We start from the raw sequence: 20,385 nt of genomic DNA, 5'->3' as shown, positions 1-20,385 counted from the left end.
ATATGTGAGTAGAATTTATAGGTATATTACAGATATATCTCACGCACACGCACACAAACAATATATAGATATATGTCAAAAGCAAAAAAATGTAGGAAAATTTAAATTCAAAATTTAGATAAGGATTTATCGAAAGAGAGAGAACTCGAAGATATATTGAACCCATATGCTTATTTATAAATTTGTAAAATTTAAATCGTAATTTATTTTACACGCGACATTACAATTGAAAACGAATTCGGAAGAATTAAGATTACGTGCACGGATATGATATGTTAATTAATGCAAATTTAAATTCGTCATGTTTTGCGTTAAATGTGTCTTTAAAATGTTTAGTATCTGTCACGTTTAACGTCTATCACGCGTCTCTTGTCCAAATCAGCATAATTCGACGGTTACTGTATTCATATTTGTTACTACAATTCCGTGAGAGTCCAAAGTCCAAGTTCTTGATATAGTTGGACAAGCTGAGCAATTTCAATACGAGCACTGTTCAGAATTACATCATCCTTGGGAAGAAATAATTTTAGAATAAGCGTAATAAACTTTTGAAAATCTAATTCTATAATATAATCAACATTATGACAGGTATCTAGAGTAGCACTTTTAAAAAATAAATCATAAAAAATATATTAAGAAAATACGAGAGTAAATAATTAAAATATATTTCAAAATTTGTTTTCCAGTATCAAAAATGTCCTTTTTTTTACACAAGAGAATAATGATTATTTTATCGTCAATAATGTTGCAATAGCGAAACTGTAGAACAAATAATTTGAAAATATTGATAATCAGCGTATATCAATTTGGAATAAATAATAAGTCAGGTGTTAGAAGACAAGTGATCGTTTTTGTGTAATTACACAATAACATGACGAATTATATAGCATAATTATAACATGTTAGATTGTCTTATTGAACGCGAGAATAAACAAGGACAGCAGTGTCGACATAATAAAAGATAAGGGAAAGGATCTGAAGCAGCCGTTTTATTCGTTGCAGGAGTCACGTATGCTACGTAAAAAAAAAACAGAGCTAATTCGTAATACAAAGCCGGCTATGTGGAAAGATATCGAAAACCAAGTCAGGAGAAATAATTAGATTACTTTTATTGTCTTTGTCACGCAAGAATTGGCAGACTTGTTTTCGAAATGCAAATTTCTTATTTTTATCATTTAAAGTTTTTCGTCTTCTCACGGATTTTACGCGTGTGTGTATGTGTGTGTGTGTGTGACAGATATCTTCTTATCCAGATTTAATTTATTAGATTCATTTATGACAAATACGGAGATAGTATAATATAAAAATAAATACCGGGTATTGTAAATAATTTTATCAATAATATTAAAGTAAATACACCGAAATTTATGCAAATTCCTCAAAACTCAATTCGTTAAATTAATTGAGTTTGAGTTAAATTTGAAGGCAATTAAACGCAATTTTTAATTTTGAAAGTAAGTTCTCGTCCGCCGAGGAACATGAGTTTGCAAAAATAAAGCCCGAGGCAGATCCATTCTTTGCGGTTGGACGCTCCACTTCGCTGAATCAACATATAATTATTAATGTCAGCCGTACAAACAACGCCATCGTCTCATAGTGAAATTCAATTCCGTCGCTGTCGCGCGAACGGACTAATTTCCTTTGTGCAACTTTTTCCTAGCGGGATTCTGCATTTCGTCGCAGGCTCGATTGCAATCGGGCATGAAAAATGATCGTTATCATTATTTCATGCAAGAAGCTTTAAATCAGCATGGGAAAAAAACGAGAAAAGAGGATAGAGATAAATGATACCGAGAAATGTGTGATGACAGAATGAAGAGGAAATATAAAATTGAAAATACATCACAATAAGTGAGAAAATCGGCAAAATAATAAAATGCAACGTTTAATATATACATATGTTTATAAATATTTTGCAATAATTCGTTTAATATTCAAACAAAATATTTAAATATGAATTTTCATTTAGCTGTTAAAACATTTCCATATTTAACTTATTTTTCATCTAAAACTGATATCAGTTAATTGTCAAATGAAAAATATTGTCAAGTATGAAAAAAGTCAACTGTCGTAACTTATAATTTATTCAAAAACCAATTTCATTCAATTATCTTCCTTTGATTTGTAAAAATATTTAATTGTACGTATATTATGTAAATCATTATCGTACACGTATCTCTTCTCGAGTTTATATCATCTGTCGAAAATCACATTGGCATAAAAGCGCGAATTATGCTAAATTTTAATAATGTTATAAAAAATGATACGAAATATTTTATTTAGCGATTTATGTAATATCGCGTAAAAAAACGTGTGACACTCACTGATCAGGTTCTTGAAGGTATCGGTGAATATTCGAATCATCGTGAAGTCTGTCTATCTCGAAGATCCGACTAATATTTATTATCAAGCGTCCCCGCCTGTCTGTCAGCTGCTGTTGCACACCACCAACATGACACGAACTCTGTCTCTTGTAGCAGTGTTTTTCTATCTTTCTCTCTCTTCTGTTACTTTCCCTAGATCCTACTGAAGGGACCAAGGGTTTTCGTGTTAAAATTCTGCGAAATCCCTTTCGCACTATTTCTCTCTCTCTCTCTCTTTTCTTCCTCACTTTCTCACTCTTTCTCCCTCTCTCTCTCTCTTTTTATACACACGTGATTGCTGCACGAGTTAGTTAACAAAGAAAAGAATATCGATCGAGATTCACCTCGCGAGAGGAAAGTTCGTGAATAAATCGTCTAAGGGAAATTCACAATGAGATGAAAAACGTGACTGTAATTTATGATTTCCCGATTGAAGATTATATAGAGGTTTTTCGTCGACTTCCTGCAACGCCTGTGCAATTAGGATGATGAATTTCGTACTCTCTGTTATGTACTGCACGTCTCGGAAAGAAAGAGAAGGAAAAAAAAAAAATTCAATATCCGCAATGTGTAATTTTCTTGATGTAGCAGGAAATTGGAGATTTTAAATCTCCTTTCAGCATTGAAGATGGTTCCATCTTTGAAATACACTTTCTGCATCGAAAATAACGTGAAATCTATGTCATTTGCGTCATCTTGCGATATTGCAGGAAACTTGAACAACACAATCTCACATTCGCGAGCAACATCGATGAACCGAAAATATTATTTATCCTCAAGTAAATGAAATTTCATTTTTTTTTTCCTCTCGAGAGAAAACTCGCGCCTTAAAACAGTCCCGCTTATTATTTATTATAAGAGAGATCTAAGATCTCGTAGCCGCGATAACGTTAGACACGCTCGGAATATTTTTATCACATTTCTCTGTGTTCAAACAAAGTCACGGAAAAATACGAGATATCGTGCGAGGAAGGTGCACGCCGTATCACTGTCGGGAAGACTCTGCCGTGGCTCGTGCCTGTCATCGTCATCGACGCGCGCTTGCTCGTTTCCACCACACGGGCACAACACGCTCCTTCCTTCGTTTCGCACTAACTATATATTCCAACACCGACGACGCGATGTCGCGAGATACTGACTGAGTCGGACCGATGCTATTCGGCTTTATTGTCCGCCGACAGCGTGACATGACGCCTCGTGCCCTTTGACCCCGCTGAAAAAAGGAGGCGAGGGCAAGGAGGGAGTGGCTCAAACGGAAGGAGTCGCATTATCTCGTATCGGTTCTCTCGCATAATTCCCTCCTCCCTCCCCTTCGATCCTCTCGTGTCTTTATCTCACCAGCATAAACTTTTTTTCTTTCGATATATTTTTTTTTTTTTACGAGTTTAGATTTGATTTTGAGATTAGATTTGTCCGTTGCTGCACGATTAACTCTAAAATGCATGACCTGGGTCAAATTTTTTTTCTCTTTTTTTTTTTTTCGGAAGGAAAGACATTTTTATTTCTGGAATGCATCATACATTTGTCATTGTTGTTTCTCGAAAGAAGAATTTCGAAGAAATACACGTAATTATTTTCAGAAATACGTTCCTAATATTATCACTGCTTACAAAATACTCCAAATGTCATGATGAGATCGTGCAGGATTAATCTTGGCTAAAACGAATATGATAATAATATATGTATGATTGTGAGATTTTTTCAAATCGCTTTTTTTAAATATTTGTTTGAAGTATACAATATCTCGGGTATATCGAAGAGAAATAATATAAATGGAATGAAGCTGCATCAAATTAAATTATCAAATTAATTATATTCGCGTGTTAATCGCAATGTATTTTTATTGTGCTGCAAACTGCTGTGATATAATATGCATAATCAAATTATACAACTTCGTTGATCGGTTGACTCTTTTGTATATTCGCGGAGAGAGAGAGAGAGAGAAAACTAATTCTATTGCATCAAAAAGTATTAAAGTAAAATTACCATATAATTTATAATTTTTTTTTATTTTCTTTTTATGCACAAAATTATAAAAAAAAAAAATCAAAAAAATAGAACTGGAATCAGTTCTCTCTTGCAACCGGATTTTTAATTGCTCATTAAGTCAAACGCAAAAAATCTATATCGATCCTTAATTTCTTAATCTCCGTGTATGCTTAAAAAATATGTCGCGGAAAAAGGGAAATATATTTTTTTTGAAATTTCCAGCACTTTTCTCTTAATTTCGTGTTATTATTTTATATTTTAATGCAATAATTTTATTTGTTTGTCTTGTTTATTAATTATGATAAATATTAAGATCTAATTGTATTTAATGCGTTTCCATTGTCTTTTAATCCATTAAAAAATGTAGTTGAATGTGATGAACTGATGTTTATCATCTTGGATGGCAAACATGAGCAATTATGTAAGTTATAAATATTTTAGTAGATGCAATTCAACGTTGCAGATGAAAGATTAAGAGAGAGAGAGACAGAGAATTATAAAAAAATTTTTCTTGATATAAAATAAGAAAATTAGAGAGAGAGAGAGAGAGAAAGGCAAATCCACATAAACAAAAAGTAATTACACTTTACAAAAACGAAGGATGCAAAGCGTGTATTGTATCTCCACTTTTTACATAATTATGGTTTCTCGTGGAAAAATTAAAATATTTAATTTTGTTATTTCCAGATATTAATTTTTTTTTTTTATTAGAAGAAAATATTCATTAAAATTCTTTTTGCAGACAGACCTGTTTCAATGAAAATCTCTTTTTATAATGAAAATAAAAAATAGAAATAGTTTGTAATATGTAATTTCATTAAGATTTACAAGTTTTTAATTTCACAATTTTTTTGTTTACCAAGCACACAAAAGAGTAATAAAAATTTAATCAAGATTTATATTATGTTCGCATATTAAACTGTATATCGATGATATAAGCTATTATGAATAATCGTACGATGGAATTTTTGCAATTTTAATATAGTATGTCAATATAATTTTGATTAAACTCGTATGAACCATATGTACTTAATCAAAAACCGGTTCACATTTTGCAATACACATTCCGAGCATAGTTTAAATTTCAATTGACCTATTTTTTGTTTATTTACATACATTTTTTGTTCTCTTATAAAAAATTGCTATAAAATTCTTTATTGTAAAAATGGAGATACCCGGTTACGCCGCTTACGTCTCCTTCGCAAAAAAAAAAAAAACACGCATTCTGTCACTCTTCGTCCTTGTCACGTCACACATACCCTTCGATGTGCGTTCCTTCTTTCTCAACTTCACCGATAAGTCATTATCGGTGTGTGTATTATAGTCGGGTACAAAGTCCGTCTACTCTCTCTCTCTCTCCTTCTTTTCCTTGCTGCTCGAGCTATTCTTCTGCCTCGGCTCGCGACTTGCCAATTCGGTTATCCGAGAGATTCCTCTTCGCGAATACTAATCGATATACATATGTATGTTTCGCGATATACATGTATGACCGATCGCATCTCTCTCTTGCCCGTTTTCTTTTCCTCTCCTATCTCCCTTCTTCTTCCTAGTCGGAGTCTAGTGCGACTTTTGCACCGCGTAGTTACGGCTCGTTAAAGCATAATTAACGGCTCGATTGTTTCTGAACTTTGCTCGCCCGCACGTCATACAGCGAGCGCGTGCTGCCCAGAATTTCACCGTCGACCTTGATGATTTCCCCTGCCCGCCAATTTTTCAGCAATTTTCCTTCTTTCGTGCGATTCTGCTGGAAACGCCCCGCCGATCTCTTTTAATCTCGAGGCGAGATTTAATCTCGTCTCAGACACGAGACTTTTCTTGTCCGCGCAATTTTTTATTATCGTTAGCTCCTCCTTTTCTTCAAGAATTACCAAAACCTCATTGTCCCCTCGACGATCCTTTCTTCACAGAACTTCGCCGAAGAAAATCACCTCTTTCTGAATAATGTCTTTAAAAAGTCGGTCTGATCTTTTTATTAAGACTTTGTCGGATTTTATTGCGAGAAAATCTGTCCATTTTTTTCGGGCATTGATTCTCGATGTATCTTGGAATATTTTTTTCAAAAGTTTTTTTTTTCTTTTAAACACAAATTTATCAGAGAAAAATTATTTCTTATTCTTTTACAATAAATGGAATGCTCTTTTTCAAAGACTATCTTTTACCAGACAGTCCGTGCTTTTTCATTGAGTCATCCTTTTTAAGGATTCTCTCTCTCTCTCTCTCTCTCTCTTTCTCTTGTTGATTTAAAAATATAAGAAAATCGCTGTCTCTTTGGTATATCAATTTTTCTATTTTTCTGCGATCTTTCAAGAATTCCTTTTTTTCAAAAAAGGATTTCTCGTAAGAGAAAGAATCGCTTTCATAGAGAATCAAACTCTTAAAGTAGCCTCTTCAAGATAAAGTGTTTTTTCCCTTGAAAGCTTTGTTCTACAAGATGTGTGGACTCTTTGGCATCTCTCGGTCGAGATGGACCAATTTTGGAGGAATCTATTCGGAGATTCCTAAAGGCGATCCTGCGGTGACCTTGACGATGCACTCTCGGGGCTTTCTGAGGCGCGGTGGCGGGCAGAGCTCCTCTTCGTGATCCTCGCGATACCCCCGCGCGTGCGTGGTAGTGATACGTGATCGCGGGTATGCGTGCGTACGTGAACGTGGACACGAGCTCTCCATTGATGAACAAAGGGCGATCGATGAACGGAGAGAGACACGACGCCGTATATTACGAGGAACGCCGATGGCGACTGGAGGAGGTTCCCCCTGGCATCGGCTCACGTTGTTCCTCCATCTCGGCGAGGGGAATCCTGGGTGCCGTGGTGGTGGTGAAGGCAACGAAGAGAGAGGGAAACATTCACCTCACGGGTGGGAGTAAACAGGGCCAAGCCTCGTACCTCTCTCTCTCTCTCTCTCTCTCTCTCTCTCTCTCTCTCTCTCTCTCTCTCTCTCTCTCTCTCTCTCTCCTCTCCTCCTCTCTTTTTCGCCTCTCCCGCTCTCTCGTCGTCGACGCGCTCGTCGAAAACAAGTTGGCCGCTCTCTTGGTGCATGATAGGTCGATGATAGACACGATGTGTCGGTTTCGCGAAAAATATAGAGGATCGCGATCGTTTTCGGTGGCGGACGAGTAGCTGAATAGTTACACACAGCTGTGCGATATCGGACTTTTTTAAATTCCAATCGGGATGCAATAATTCATAACGGTATACAGGAAACTTGATAAGTCGATATCAAAAGATAACAGAAAACTTTGTGATATATATATATATATATATATATATATATATATATATATATATAGAGCATTAAAGTTTGATATAATTTCGCGTCAAAGTTTAATAATCTTACATCGAAACTTAATAATTTAATAATTTTTCATTCGAATTTAATAACAAAATATCGCGTAATATAAATAATGTGTAGATATTAAAATTTAATATCTCTGTGTATCAAGAAATTCAATAATTAAGAGCACTTAATTGTGCGACTAAAAACTTTAACAAAGGACGGAGCTTTTTGGTTTATTTTACGTTTATTTATTTTCTGTTATGTAATTTAGAGACTTATTTTATATTTTATCAAAATTTTAAACTACATCATTATGTTTTCAACAGCGATAATTAATGATGGCTTCTTGAATTTAAATATATTCTGCTTTTATTATTACAAATTGAACATTTATAGGTAATATTATGTTTAATTTTAAAAATGTCGCCAGTAAATAAATTAATAAACAAGTGTTTATACGACCAAACTGGCAATTTATTGTTTGATTATTATATCACGACGTTTCGACCATATGGTTTTGGTCCTTATCAAGTGAAAGTTATAATTAAAAGTAGAATGAGAAATCGAAAGTCAAACTGATATCGTGTCCAACCATATGGTTGGCACAATGTCAGTTTGACATTTCGATTTTTCTTCTACTTTTAATTATAACTTCACTTGATAAGACAAACCATATGTCAAACGTCGTGATATAATAATCAAACAATAAATTGCCAGTTTGGTCGTATAAACACTTGTTTATTAATTTATAGGTAAATATATATGACGCATATTATATTTCATATAAAACGAACTCTCATTATATATAATAATACATATATTTTTTAATGAAAAATTTATTGAAAAAAATTACGATATATTCTGTTCACATTACAGCTTACACTTAAACAAAGTTCTCGTTTCAGCAACAGATCGAGGCTAAACTTTCGCGAAGCCAGCTCGATTGGTGCAGCTGTGCACGTTGTTTTATTCTCTGCTAACTCTAAATTTATCACCCGAGGAAAGACTAGAGAGAGAGAGAGAAAGATAGAAGAGAGGTCGGAAGCATCCCCACCATTCTTTATCGCTTTTATACTCCCCTCAAGAGACCAAATGCGATCGTTTCTCTTCTCTCTCGCTCTCTCTCTCTCTCTCTCTCTCTCTCTCTCTCTCTCTTTCCTGCTCGCTCGCGCTTTTTGCACAAAAATACACAGAGCAGAAACAATGTTGCAGCTATACAATTTCCGAATTATATATGCATCTGCTTTGAATGCATCCACGCGTATTCCGCGAAACTGAAACGTCCTTTTCTCGATATGATGAATGGAAAATCCGATTTCATTTATCGGGAAATTGGGATCCGTTTCGCATTGAAATGGATTTCTTTGAATTGCGTGAAATCGGTTTTATTTCGGAAATGATTGAAACGAAAAAGGGTGTCCGTCACGCTTTGAGGATTATTTTGTTTTGTTATTTTTTTTTTCACTCAATTTACTTCGTAATTTTTATCAATTAATTATTTTTTTTATCCTATCTATTTTATCCCAGTTTCTTGTTATAAAGTCGTATAAAATTATATTTTTCTAATATAGTTTCTAATATTTTTATTAAAATATTTTAAATTTTGTCGGAAATTTATTCTATATTATTTTTAATTATTTAACAATATTAATTAGCTCTTTGAAAAGAAAATTTAATGTGGCATTGTAAAGAATATGAAGAATAAAAGTTCCTCTCTTAATAATGTAGATAAATATTTTTCAGATTTTAAACTATTGAGAAAGAAAATATAGACAAATAAAATTAATAAATTAAATAAATGAATAAAGCAATTAAACTCAATAATTTAATCCTGTCTCCGCATTCATTAATAATTAATAACTCGTTGATAATTAATTCCTATTGAGGCATCGGAAGCGATTTATTTAAATGCGAAATTAATTAACTCAGAGATCGTGATGAATGCAAAAGTCCAACAGGAAAGTCATTTCGTTGACTTCGCCTGCGATATCGATTGTGCTTTAATGTAGTTAGAAGAAATAGAATACTTTGTGTTCATAATTTTCTGTTTATATTCTGAGTCATCGCGCACTTTGCTTCAAAATCATCAATCGTAAGAAACAATCCCACTATTTAACAGATAATGAAAATATTTTATTCCAAATGGCTCATATTTATTTACTGGCTAAATAGAAACTCAATTTTTAAACTTTATTGTTAATTATCGTCACACATTTTTGCCTAATAATTATTAACTCGTAGAGAGAGAGAATGACGACGATTATTTTAATCTAGAAATAAACTTACACGATTAAATGTGATTTTATAGATTAATTAATTACCTGTTGGATGTTATGGCGATCTTCCCCGAGTTTTAAGTGCGAGCAATGTGTTTCCAAAACACGATATATCAAACATGCGCGACAAGAATGTATTTTCACGAATTTCAAAGCTAATTTTCAGCGCGTATTTTTTCTCGCATCCAAAGAGACACGTGGCGTCCAGACGACTGGAGCCTTCTCTGCCCTAAGATTCTCTCTCTTCCTCTTTGAATTCATCTCCTTGTCTTTCCTTCCCCTACTGAGAGAACTATAGCTCCTTTCCTCGAAGTGGGGTTCCCCACCATTCACCCTGAGAGGGAAGAAAGAGCCCTCTCGATGGGCAGCCATAGACTAGCGATGGCACTCTGACCGATTCTGGCGAACAAAAGTCTGAATACGCCCTTTATTGCAAGAAACTTGTCAAACTTCGAAGCACGATGATTCGTATTTAAGAGCACATTTAAGCACTCAATGTAGTCCATTCTTTGAATTTATCTTTTATATCTCGCTTTGTTTTATTTATTATTTGTTTATCTTGAATTTTTATTTTTTATTTTTCTTTCTAAAAGATAAGAAGCGATTGTAAAGCTTTTAAAGATAAAAATCAAAAGAGCCTTTAGATAAGATTGGCTTTGACTTTCCTTCAATATGTTTAACTTTATTTTATTTTGCAAATTACATTTGAAAAAGAATTTTAAATAATATTATTTAAATCAAATTCACAACATAAAGAATTGTACATATTTTTACAATTTTAAAATTTATTTTGATGGCATTTTCAGATTTGTAATATTAATGTAATATTAAACAAAAAATACTAATACTATTACATAAAATATATTATTTTTGTTACTGAAGATACCAATCTACGATTATTTTTATAAAATAAAAAACATAAATGATTTGCGAAAATTTTAGTTTAACTATTTACAAAAAATTGCAAAGTATGAATTTTAGATGGGGTTTTTGTGCCATCACTAGCTACTGAGTTTCCTGTAAGGGCCGTATCGATTATCTCGCGCGCCTCGTTGCGTAAATCGCGCTGATTATTGCGTGAATTCAACTCATGCGTGGGAGTTTCGAATTAACTGCAGGAAAGGACGTCCGTTAATTTAGGGTTGTAAAAGTAGATAATATCGAGCGAGACGAGGGTTAGAAGTGTTATGTTCGAAAATTTCAATAGGACAGGGAGACAAGCTATTAATTTCGAATCTATGATTAATCGTTCACTTGCATCTGACATTGAGTCAGGCTTCCGCTTTATTTGTCATATTAAAAAAAAAATTATCTTTTTTTTTTAACAGCATCAATAATTTATGAATTTAAATTTTTATGTAATATGTGATAAAAAGATTTAAATTAAAATATATCGATACACTGATTTTCCATATTATTTTATGCACAAAAAAATGCATGATTTCGGTTTACGTGCGCGCTTTCTTTTTACATAAAAATTTAAATCAAATCAGTGAGATTTATGTGGTGAAAATTTGCGCGGAATAGAATAGAATAAAGTATGTCAAATCACAGGTGAAATGGAAATATAACAGAATATAAAGCCGTTGAATAAAATATATAAAACATGACGTAAATAACGAAAAATATTAAGTACAATATAACATAATGGATTGATGAGGAAAATTCTTACCGACGCAACCAGGTAACTTGGTGGTAGTCTCGTTCCATTTGCCATTCTTACACTCGAGCGTTCTTTTTCTTTCCATGCTGTCGGAAAACACGCTGCCCGACTTGCATAAGAATGTCCGCGAAGTCAATGTACCGTTGGACACGTAACTTCCGTTCGGCGCTAAGACCTCCGGACAGCCTAATACTGTAAACATAAGTAACATAAGTTCATTTTCTCACCATGCTCTTGCCTTCTTCACCTATTATCTCACGATTAACACTATTTTCAAGATACAATTTGTTATCCCTCATCTTTTAGAGAATTTTCATTATATGTAGGATTTTTATACGACTTCGACGAGCAGTTTAATGACACTAATAAATTATTAGAAATTTTAATCACATTAAAATAGTTATTGTGTTTTTAGGAAACGTAAAAATAACTCCCTGTTAAGTTAAACTCCGTTTTGAAAATTTATATGACTAACAGGTATAAAATTAGTTGAATTATATACAGGTTATTATATATATAATTATAAGTTATTATATATATATATATATATATATATATATATATATATATATATAATATTTAAAATAATTTTAGGACGCGAAAATTTGAAGTGCCTTTTAGGGAAGTCTCACTTTAAACATAATTTACTATCAAATACTAAAGAAGCTTCTTTAAATATAAATTTAATATTTCCGAGACATTGTCTGCATTGCTGAAAATTATTTACAATTCTTTTATAAAAAATTGAGCGTCAAAAAGTAAAGTCTTATTTTAAATCTGTAACTTTAAAACTTTTTGGAGAAATGCTCTCTTAATCACATGAGAATACTAACTTTATTCGAATAATATGGTCGATTTAATTAATTTCGCACAGACCTGTCCTTTTTCGTGAAGCATGAAAGTACAATATCTTCGTGAAAATTATTCTCGAATTCATTGTTGCGTAACAATGCGCGTGTCGCGATACTTTCTATCGCATTTTCGGGAATAGAAGGGAGAGAAACTCGAGATTTCTTGTCTCTTTTATTTAAAATAAATAATTATAGATACTTGGTATCTTTAGTACAAAGATATTATATCTCATGTAATAGTATTAATAAATTCTTATTTAATATTACTTAATATTAAAAATTAAATTTTGCACAAATATGCATAGTTCTTTACGTTGTAAATTTAATTTAAATAAATATTATTTAAAATTCTTTTTCAAATGTGTAAATTGCAAAATAAATAAAATAAAATTAAGCATAGAAATTTAAAGTAAAATCCAATTTCATCTAAAGCTTTTTGAGTACTTGATTTTATCTTTAAGAGCTTTACATTCGCTTCTTAGCTTTTAGAAAGAAAAATAAAAATTGAAGATTTCTTTTTGTTTACCTTGGTATTGCAATAAAAAGCCTCGGGCACTGTAGAGTCTCTTGGAAGCGATGAAGTCGAGCGTTAACACGTTCGAGTTTGAGACAATCCGAGTGCCCGCCGCGGTGCCGCAGAACTCGAAGAGAGTGCTGCCACGATCTCGCACTCGCACGATGTCTACGCAGCTTCCATCCATCTGCGGGCCTGCAAAAATTTATCTACGGTTTTCTATCTAAAGTTTATTTATTTATACGAAGCGCGTATAAAATCGAGCCGGGATAGGCCGTTTATTGTTTTGAGAACGATCGAGTCTCCCTTAATTCCATCGAGCCATGATAACATATGTGTTCAATATTAAAATCGTTATTTGAAGTAAAAATAGAGATTGCAAGAAACGAACAAAAATTCTTAGCATATATTAATGTGTATAAATAATATAAGTAGCTGTTTATAATTTTGGATAAAATTATAATCTGATAATTTTTATTAAAATTCATATTCATAATTCGCAATTTATATTCAAAATTTTTTAGTTTCTTCTATGTATTAATGTGTATTAAATAATTTGCGTGGAGTCCTCGATATTCAATAATCTAGTGATTTTATTCACACAATTCGATAGAAAAATTTGACTGACATATTTTACGATTATTTATCGATGACGTCCCTTACAGATCACGGTCAGATCCTGATCTAAATAGTTTGCGTGGAATCATGGCCAATAATCATATCACTCAATCATTATATTTAAAAATATATACTGATGAAAACAATTTAACTTACATCGCGTTATGGTAGAAAAACTTCGAGGATCGCGCCGAATTAAAACACGTACTTACCGCGGATGTTCAAGTCGTGGAAGGTCAGGACTATTTTCTGACCCGGAAATGTCCTGAAGGTCCACCCGCAAGTGCTTTCTCCGAGATAGTATAGCGGGTAGCCCGGTGTGTTGATGTAACCGCCTTCCTCGGTGATCACCTTCACCTCTTGGTTACAATATCGCTTAACCGCAGCTTCTACAATAGATGAATGGTTAATATTTTACGCGGTTTATCGATACGATATTTTATATGCTATAGTATGATTTATGTGTGAGGTAACAGATAAGTAAAATATTGAGTATAATTATTAAAATAAGAAATAAATAATATAAATTAATAATTGATTGTAATTTTGGATGAACCACAATGTTAAATTAGTAGAATTATCGAAATTTTTTTATTAATGTATTAATATTTTAATAATATAATAATATTTTATTAATATTAATATTTTTTCTTAATGTTTTATTATATTTATATTAATTCAATATAATATTAATATTATATTAATATTAATAAATCCATATATATAAATATATATATATATATATATATATATATATATATATATATCAATTATTTATATTACAATATTCTCTAAAATAGTTACATGTATCAGATGTGATTATGAAATTATGAAATTTAATTATTCGAACAATATGTCACGTGCGCTTATAAACCGTGTCAAAATTCAATGCTACCGTCCAGATGCTCGTCTCCTAATTAAATCTCTCCCAGTAACAAATCATCACTGTAGCAGATTCGGTCGTTCTCGAAAAGAATTATTTTCGGAGCAGGGAGGGGAAGCAGAATAATAATGGGTCACGCATTTCTGCAACCATAAGGCCGCTATTACCAGCTGCATCTGTTGCGGTCCATTTATCGTTTTGCAGTATTCGATCGCGAGACCCCTTTATAGCGTATATCGCCGGGCCAAAAGGTGAGGGTGTCCTTGCCCCAGTTTCTCGCGGATAGGGTAACCTCCACTTTTGGTGGGGGATTATTCACGCCAGTAGTGGTAATAAGGGCAGCGCAGGGGAAGTTGGTCCTCTGGTCTCTCCTTCCTCTCCTTTTCCCATTTCTCTCTCTTCCTCTCGTATCATCCTTATCTCTCTCTCTCTCTCTCTCTCTCTCTCTCTCTCTCTCTCTCTCTCTACTCCTGAGTAGAATACAACGATATTTGCCGTTTCCGATATTCCTCTAAGTGTGGCGACCTTCGCGAGGGAATGTTTCGTCTCGTCGTATCGTGATTTGGGTCTATCGATTCAAACGATCGTTTGTCTTTGTCTAATGAAACTTTGCTCCTTCAATCGAAACTTCAAAAGTCTCGAATTATTTTCGACATCGGTATTTTGACAGATAATTTGCTTCTATAAAATTTGTATATAATTATTATAACTATTGTAATAATAATTATATACAATTAAAATAGTTATAATTACAACTATATAATTATTATAACTTTTTTTTTACACACACACACACATATATATATACAAGATATACATGTATGTTCAAAGAAATATAAATTTTTTTAAAGAAATTATGTCACACGATAAATAAATATTATTTGTAATAAGCAAGTAAACTCCGGGAAATGTCACGTTTCTCCCACGCGACCGTCGTAAGGAGCTTCCACGCTACGTGCGATCTCATAGAACATCGGGATTACACGTGTATTTTGCGGTGCGTGCATTGTACGCACCGGATGCATTGGATGCACCGAATTTTTGTTTGCCGATTTTCGGGGAAATATCGGGGCGCACGCTGCCGATCCCACGGTCAATAAAGATCGAGCATGCATCGCCGACAGCTGTGGCTGACAACGGCCGAGATAGAAATCTGAGATCGATTTTCGTCGGACATGCAGCACGTGACGTGTCGTGCATTTTGCGTCATCGCGTGCGTGGGAGGTGCAGGAGATTCAGGGAGATCCAGGGCTCGCTCGCTCGCTCGCTCGTTTTATCAAGTTCGTCGATCATTGATTGCGCACGCCCGAAAATCGATCGCGGAGAAATAGACTGGGCTTTCCCGCTCTGATAAATAAAGCCGGATTATTAATATCGGACGTGCACCGCGTGTATTAAAAGATATGGAAGATTGCGAAGAAGATAGCGAAGATTTTACACGGAAACATGTTCCATTATTATTCAAAATTGAGTGTAAGTTGAAAATGACTTGTAGAATATTAAATTAGAAAACATTTCAGAGAATATACAAAATATAATTCAAAGAAGATTGGAGGTATTTATAAAATGATTGACCGTTTGTTAAGACATAAATTTATATACATGAATAGTGTTATATTTTTTAGTATCATTGAGGATATACTCACCCGGTATACAGGCGTATTTTAGTAAGATTCCACCTGGAAGCCAAGAATGCGCTCCTGGTTGATCGATGGTCGCATTAAAGCGACAATGTTTCTGGCCGGAACACCTAAATCATATTAGAGGGTTGCCTTAAATTAATAAATAACAGAATAGATTGATTTAAAAAAATACTTTGAAAAATAATTAATAATATTATTTATTATTTTTGCGATATACATATATTTCTTTCTCTCTCTTTCCCAAATTATCTTTTAAAAATTCTATTTATTTTCCCGACACATGAGTAGAACTCATAAACTAAAATTTCGCTTTCGGATCGATTATTCGACAGCCACCAATTAAACAAGCAACGTCGGTCATTAGGGGCTGCGAACGCACTGACAAAAGCAGCCCTGAGCATTTCTAGGGGGATGGAATTTAGGGGAAGAGTCGCGATTGTGTTGCCGCGATCCTTGTTGCTTGAAAGTAGAAGTGAATAATAGACGAGGGTGGATTTTCACCCCTTTTGAGAGACCTCGCCCTTCTACTACGTCCACATTTTCTCGTTGATTTTATCGGCCCGTGAAACGGAAATAAAAAGGAAATAACATTTCATTCCCTTTTCCTCCCTCTTTACCCGGCGTCTGGCGAAGAATCTCTTTGAATTTTTTTAGTCTCACCGGCCTAGATTCTCAAATTGAAACTTGTGGTTCTATGTCTCTGCCAGACAAAAATAAACCGTCCTGTTCGTCGATAAAATTGATAAAAAGCTTATTGCTAATTATTATTTAAAAAGAAAAAAAAATTTTTTTCAAATTAAAATTTAACGAAGGAAACGCGAAAAACAGCGTACCCTTGATGTCGAAAATTATTATGGAAGAGAAATGAGAAAATGTTTGTGTTTATAAAATAATTATAACTTTAATTATGAAAAGGATATGCTCATCTTCACCAAGAAATTACATTTTCTTTATTTTTCGTTACTTCTGTAGCTTTCTTCATTTTTAATTTAATAATACAATTTAAATGATTTAATGTACTTTATATTTTTGCAAATTCTAAATTTCTGAACATAAAAGCTATGCACGATTTGTCGCGAAGGATTTAATGCGATTTCAGTAATGCAAAATTTGCATCCCTCTCGCATTAACGATCCCCATTTGTGGAATTCTCGGAGCGTGATGCTGTGTAAACGTAGGGGAGGAGGCCGGACCATTTAGCGGAGATTGTTTCTCCTTCGGCGATCATCTGACGCGCATTTCAGGGAGATAGGAGGGGAGGGAGGCAATTATTGCTTTAGGAATGCTTTTATCCTCGCACATCAAACGTCGAGATTTCACTCTCGACCCTCGACGACCCTCGAGTGCGCGACGAGCGGTGGATAAAAACGACGGGTATCTGGTGCAGGAGCGAAGGGGGTGACTCGATCAAGTGGCTGTCTCGACTACGTTTCGCCGTAATCGTGTGTGACTTTTTAGTGATTACATGTCGAAAAGGTTAATGCGGTTTTTCTGTTGTTTGTGATGTTCCTTTATATTTCCTTTTTATATACAATTGAATATATTAATTATCATTATTTATTATCTCAATTATTTTAATTTATTTTGATCTCTCGCGATAATATGTATATTTTACCTGTCATAAAAAATTTACTTGTATTTAATTTTTGTTATATATAGTAAATTATAGATTTACTCTAAAAAAATTTAATTATAATATTTTATTTATTAGAAAGAAAGAAAATATATATATATAAATTTATGTTGTGCATGTATTGTAAAATATTAATGTATATTTTAGATAACGAAACATTTTTAGATCAAACGAGGAGAGTTTAATCGCTTGATCTGGTATTATGTCTCGCTCGACCTTATAATTTTACTGCAAAAGTATTTACAATGTTTGTAGTCGACAGTGAACGGGATAGATCGTTTTCTAGAACTGCGGTCTACTTCAAATCCTCGATCGTAATTGAATCTAATTCTATCTTGTATCATGAAATGTTAGTCATGATACACTGAAGTTCGATATCGTGGACGAGGACCATGAAAATTCTATCCAACTGACGAATCGTAGATAAAAATCAGCAATAAAAGTTTTCTTCATCCGCGAATGTTATTGGAAAATCTAATGCAATAGCGATATAACTCATGGGAAGTTATTATCTTTTTAAGAATTTGAGGAAAATAATTTAAATGTTATTTGCCAACCTTAAAATTAACCGGTTTTTTAAATATTTCTTATAATTTTAATATTTCTAATAATTATTGTTTTAATAATTTGTTTGTTAAAAGAATAATTTTTCTAAAATTTTAAAACGACGAATTCGAATGTGTTTGCACACTGAACGCTTAAATCATAATAAAATGAATGCCACTGGTTTACCTTTTATTTAAAGACGAACGAATATCGACGACGTCGGCTTTGTCGTACACGTCATCAAGGATATAATTCCCTTTAAGTTCTGTCATGTCTATCCATCGTCGTGTGCTACCTTTGTGTTCCCACATTCTGAGCTCTTCCAAGCTTCTCGACTCCTTCAAACATGGCTCTGTATGATTCGCGTGATATTCCGCTTCCAAGATGAATATGAACGCTTTCAATGATCTGAAAATACGGCTGTTTCTAATTTTGCATATTATTGAATAGACAAAAAAAATTTAATTAACAAAAAGATTTAAACGGTAACATATATGATCAATTTTAAATATTCCTGATTAAAACTTTCTTTCCGTGTTAAGCTGTAAATTTTTTTAAAATTTTTTTAAAAATGAAATGAAATAATTAAATTCAATATCAGCTGGGAAAATAAATTAAAAAATTCCGACTATTTTATTAATTTAGTTATTTGTATGCAATAATAATGCTTTAGTAGGAAAAATAAATGCACATTAATATATAATATAAAATATTCAACTGCAATATTTTTTAAATATAAATAAATAAAGATTTACACATACCTCTTTAGTATGATAAATTCTCGCGTATGAATGAATGATATGAGAAGTAGATTATATCTCCGCAAATAAATTAATCTTTTGATAAAACATCTTTGTAAGAGAAGAGAAATTCAAGTACTTTCTTAGAAATTATTTCCGCGGCGAGCGATAAAGAACGCTGACGAACCTGCACGTCAATCGAAGCAGACCGTGGGAGCATCTCTGTTCCTGGATCACTTCCATGTATCCTCCGTGCAATTTCACGGCCTTTAGAATTCTGCCAAATGGCGCCTGGGTGGTGGCGATAATCCTGGACGAGGAGCATGTCGCAAGCGTTATCAGCAGCAGCACCAGGAGACTCGTCAGGGTCGTCGCTGCCGGCCACGCCATGATGGCTGATCATTACAATGACTAAAAGTCGTTCACGCGAGTCTCGCCTTCGGAAAAAGGCTTAAAATTAGCCCTCGAGTGTTCTCTGATAAGCGAAATCTCTTCAGAAGGTAAGACGTGCACTTTCGCCCTTCCGCCTCTTCTTTAAATTCTCTCACGGCCACTTGAGTCGGGCTCTGCTACCCGAAAGGTCAACGACCTCTTGTCTTACCGAGAGTTCGATCCAATTTTGCTTTCTTTGATTTCAAATAATCATTCTTAAGATCTGAGGAAAAATAGGCGTGTCCATTGTTTAAGATAGAGCGAAGTCAAGAATTAGGGCTGGAATAGATAGAAAAATTGCGCGAAAAATTGTAGCAATTCGAATAAAAGAGAACTCTTGGAACCGCGCCACAAGCACAAAAAATATTAAGTATCACGTTTTTTTTTTGGTGATGTAATAGCTCGATGTTATATTTGTCGCACGTGTCAGACGCGCACACATAGATCACGAATTTTTGACAATTTTTAATAAAACAACTTTAAGTGAATAATCTGATCATATTATGAATTTTATTAAAATTTTATTAAAATTGAAGTGTTTTAATTAATAAAATTAAACGAGATAATTTAATGCAAGTGTAAATTCTTTAAATAAGATTTCTAATATTATTGTCTATCACAATTTTATTTTATCAAAATTTTTATTAATATTGGTTGAACTTGAAATATAACTCGACGAGTTTGAAGTTAAGGAATTGTTGGATTGATCGAGACTCACTTTTGATTGTCACAAGGATTGCCAAAAATTGACATTCGAGCCACCGTGCGTGGAGACTGCAGCGTGTATTTTATTCTTGCACGATCCTTTTATTTTGGGCCGCGGCAGATCTCGTAATTCTTTTTCCGCGACGATGCGTTTGTTGGTAGAAGCAAAGTGGCCCCCGTGGCGATCAATCGGCCAAGTTTTAAGTAGACAACAGCATTAGCAATAACTCGTGGCGCCTCAAGGACGGGGATT

General features: G+C 33.6%; 1 protein-coding gene across 2 annotated transcripts in view; it reads right to left on the bottom strand.

Annotated features, from left to right (window-relative positions):
* LOC126856648 (uncharacterized) overlaps positions 1 to 19,698 on the bottom strand; it is a 30,855-nt gene extending 11,157 nt beyond the window's left edge. The window contains exons 1-7 of one of the 2 annotated variants that reach the window (XR_007688381.1): positions 19,183 to 19,698; positions 18,442 to 18,663; positions 16,080 to 16,183; positions 13,763 to 13,939; positions 12,945 to 13,127; positions 11,577 to 11,759; positions 2,325 to 2,523 (exon numbers count right to left, since the gene is read on the bottom strand). Coding sequence is in view for 1 of the 2 variants with exons in the window: in XM_050605360.1 (XP_050461317.1) it covers positions 11,577 to 11,759; positions 12,945 to 13,127; positions 13,763 to 13,939; positions 16,080 to 16,183; positions 18,442 to 18,663; positions 19,183 to 19,385 (1,072 nt within the window). In the remaining variant the exon portion in view is untranslated. The remainder of the gene's footprint in view (positions 1 to 2,324; positions 2,524 to 11,576; positions 11,760 to 12,944; positions 13,128 to 13,762; positions 13,940 to 16,079; positions 16,184 to 18,441; positions 18,664 to 19,182) is intronic. The other variant, XM_050605360.1, reaches the window with a different exon arrangement.
* Positions 19,699 to 20,385: the final 687 nt, after the last annotated feature.

Source organism: Cataglyphis hispanica, chromosome 19 (genome assembly GCF_021464435.1).
Source record: "Cataglyphis hispanica isolate Lineage 1 chromosome 19, ULB_Chis1_1.0, whole genome shotgun sequence".
Lineage (NCBI taxonomy): Eukaryota > Metazoa > Arthropoda > Insecta > Hymenoptera > Formicidae > Cataglyphis > Cataglyphis hispanica.
Note: the sequence above shows the minus strand (reverse complement) of the source record. Positions and strands in the feature narration are given on the sequence as shown.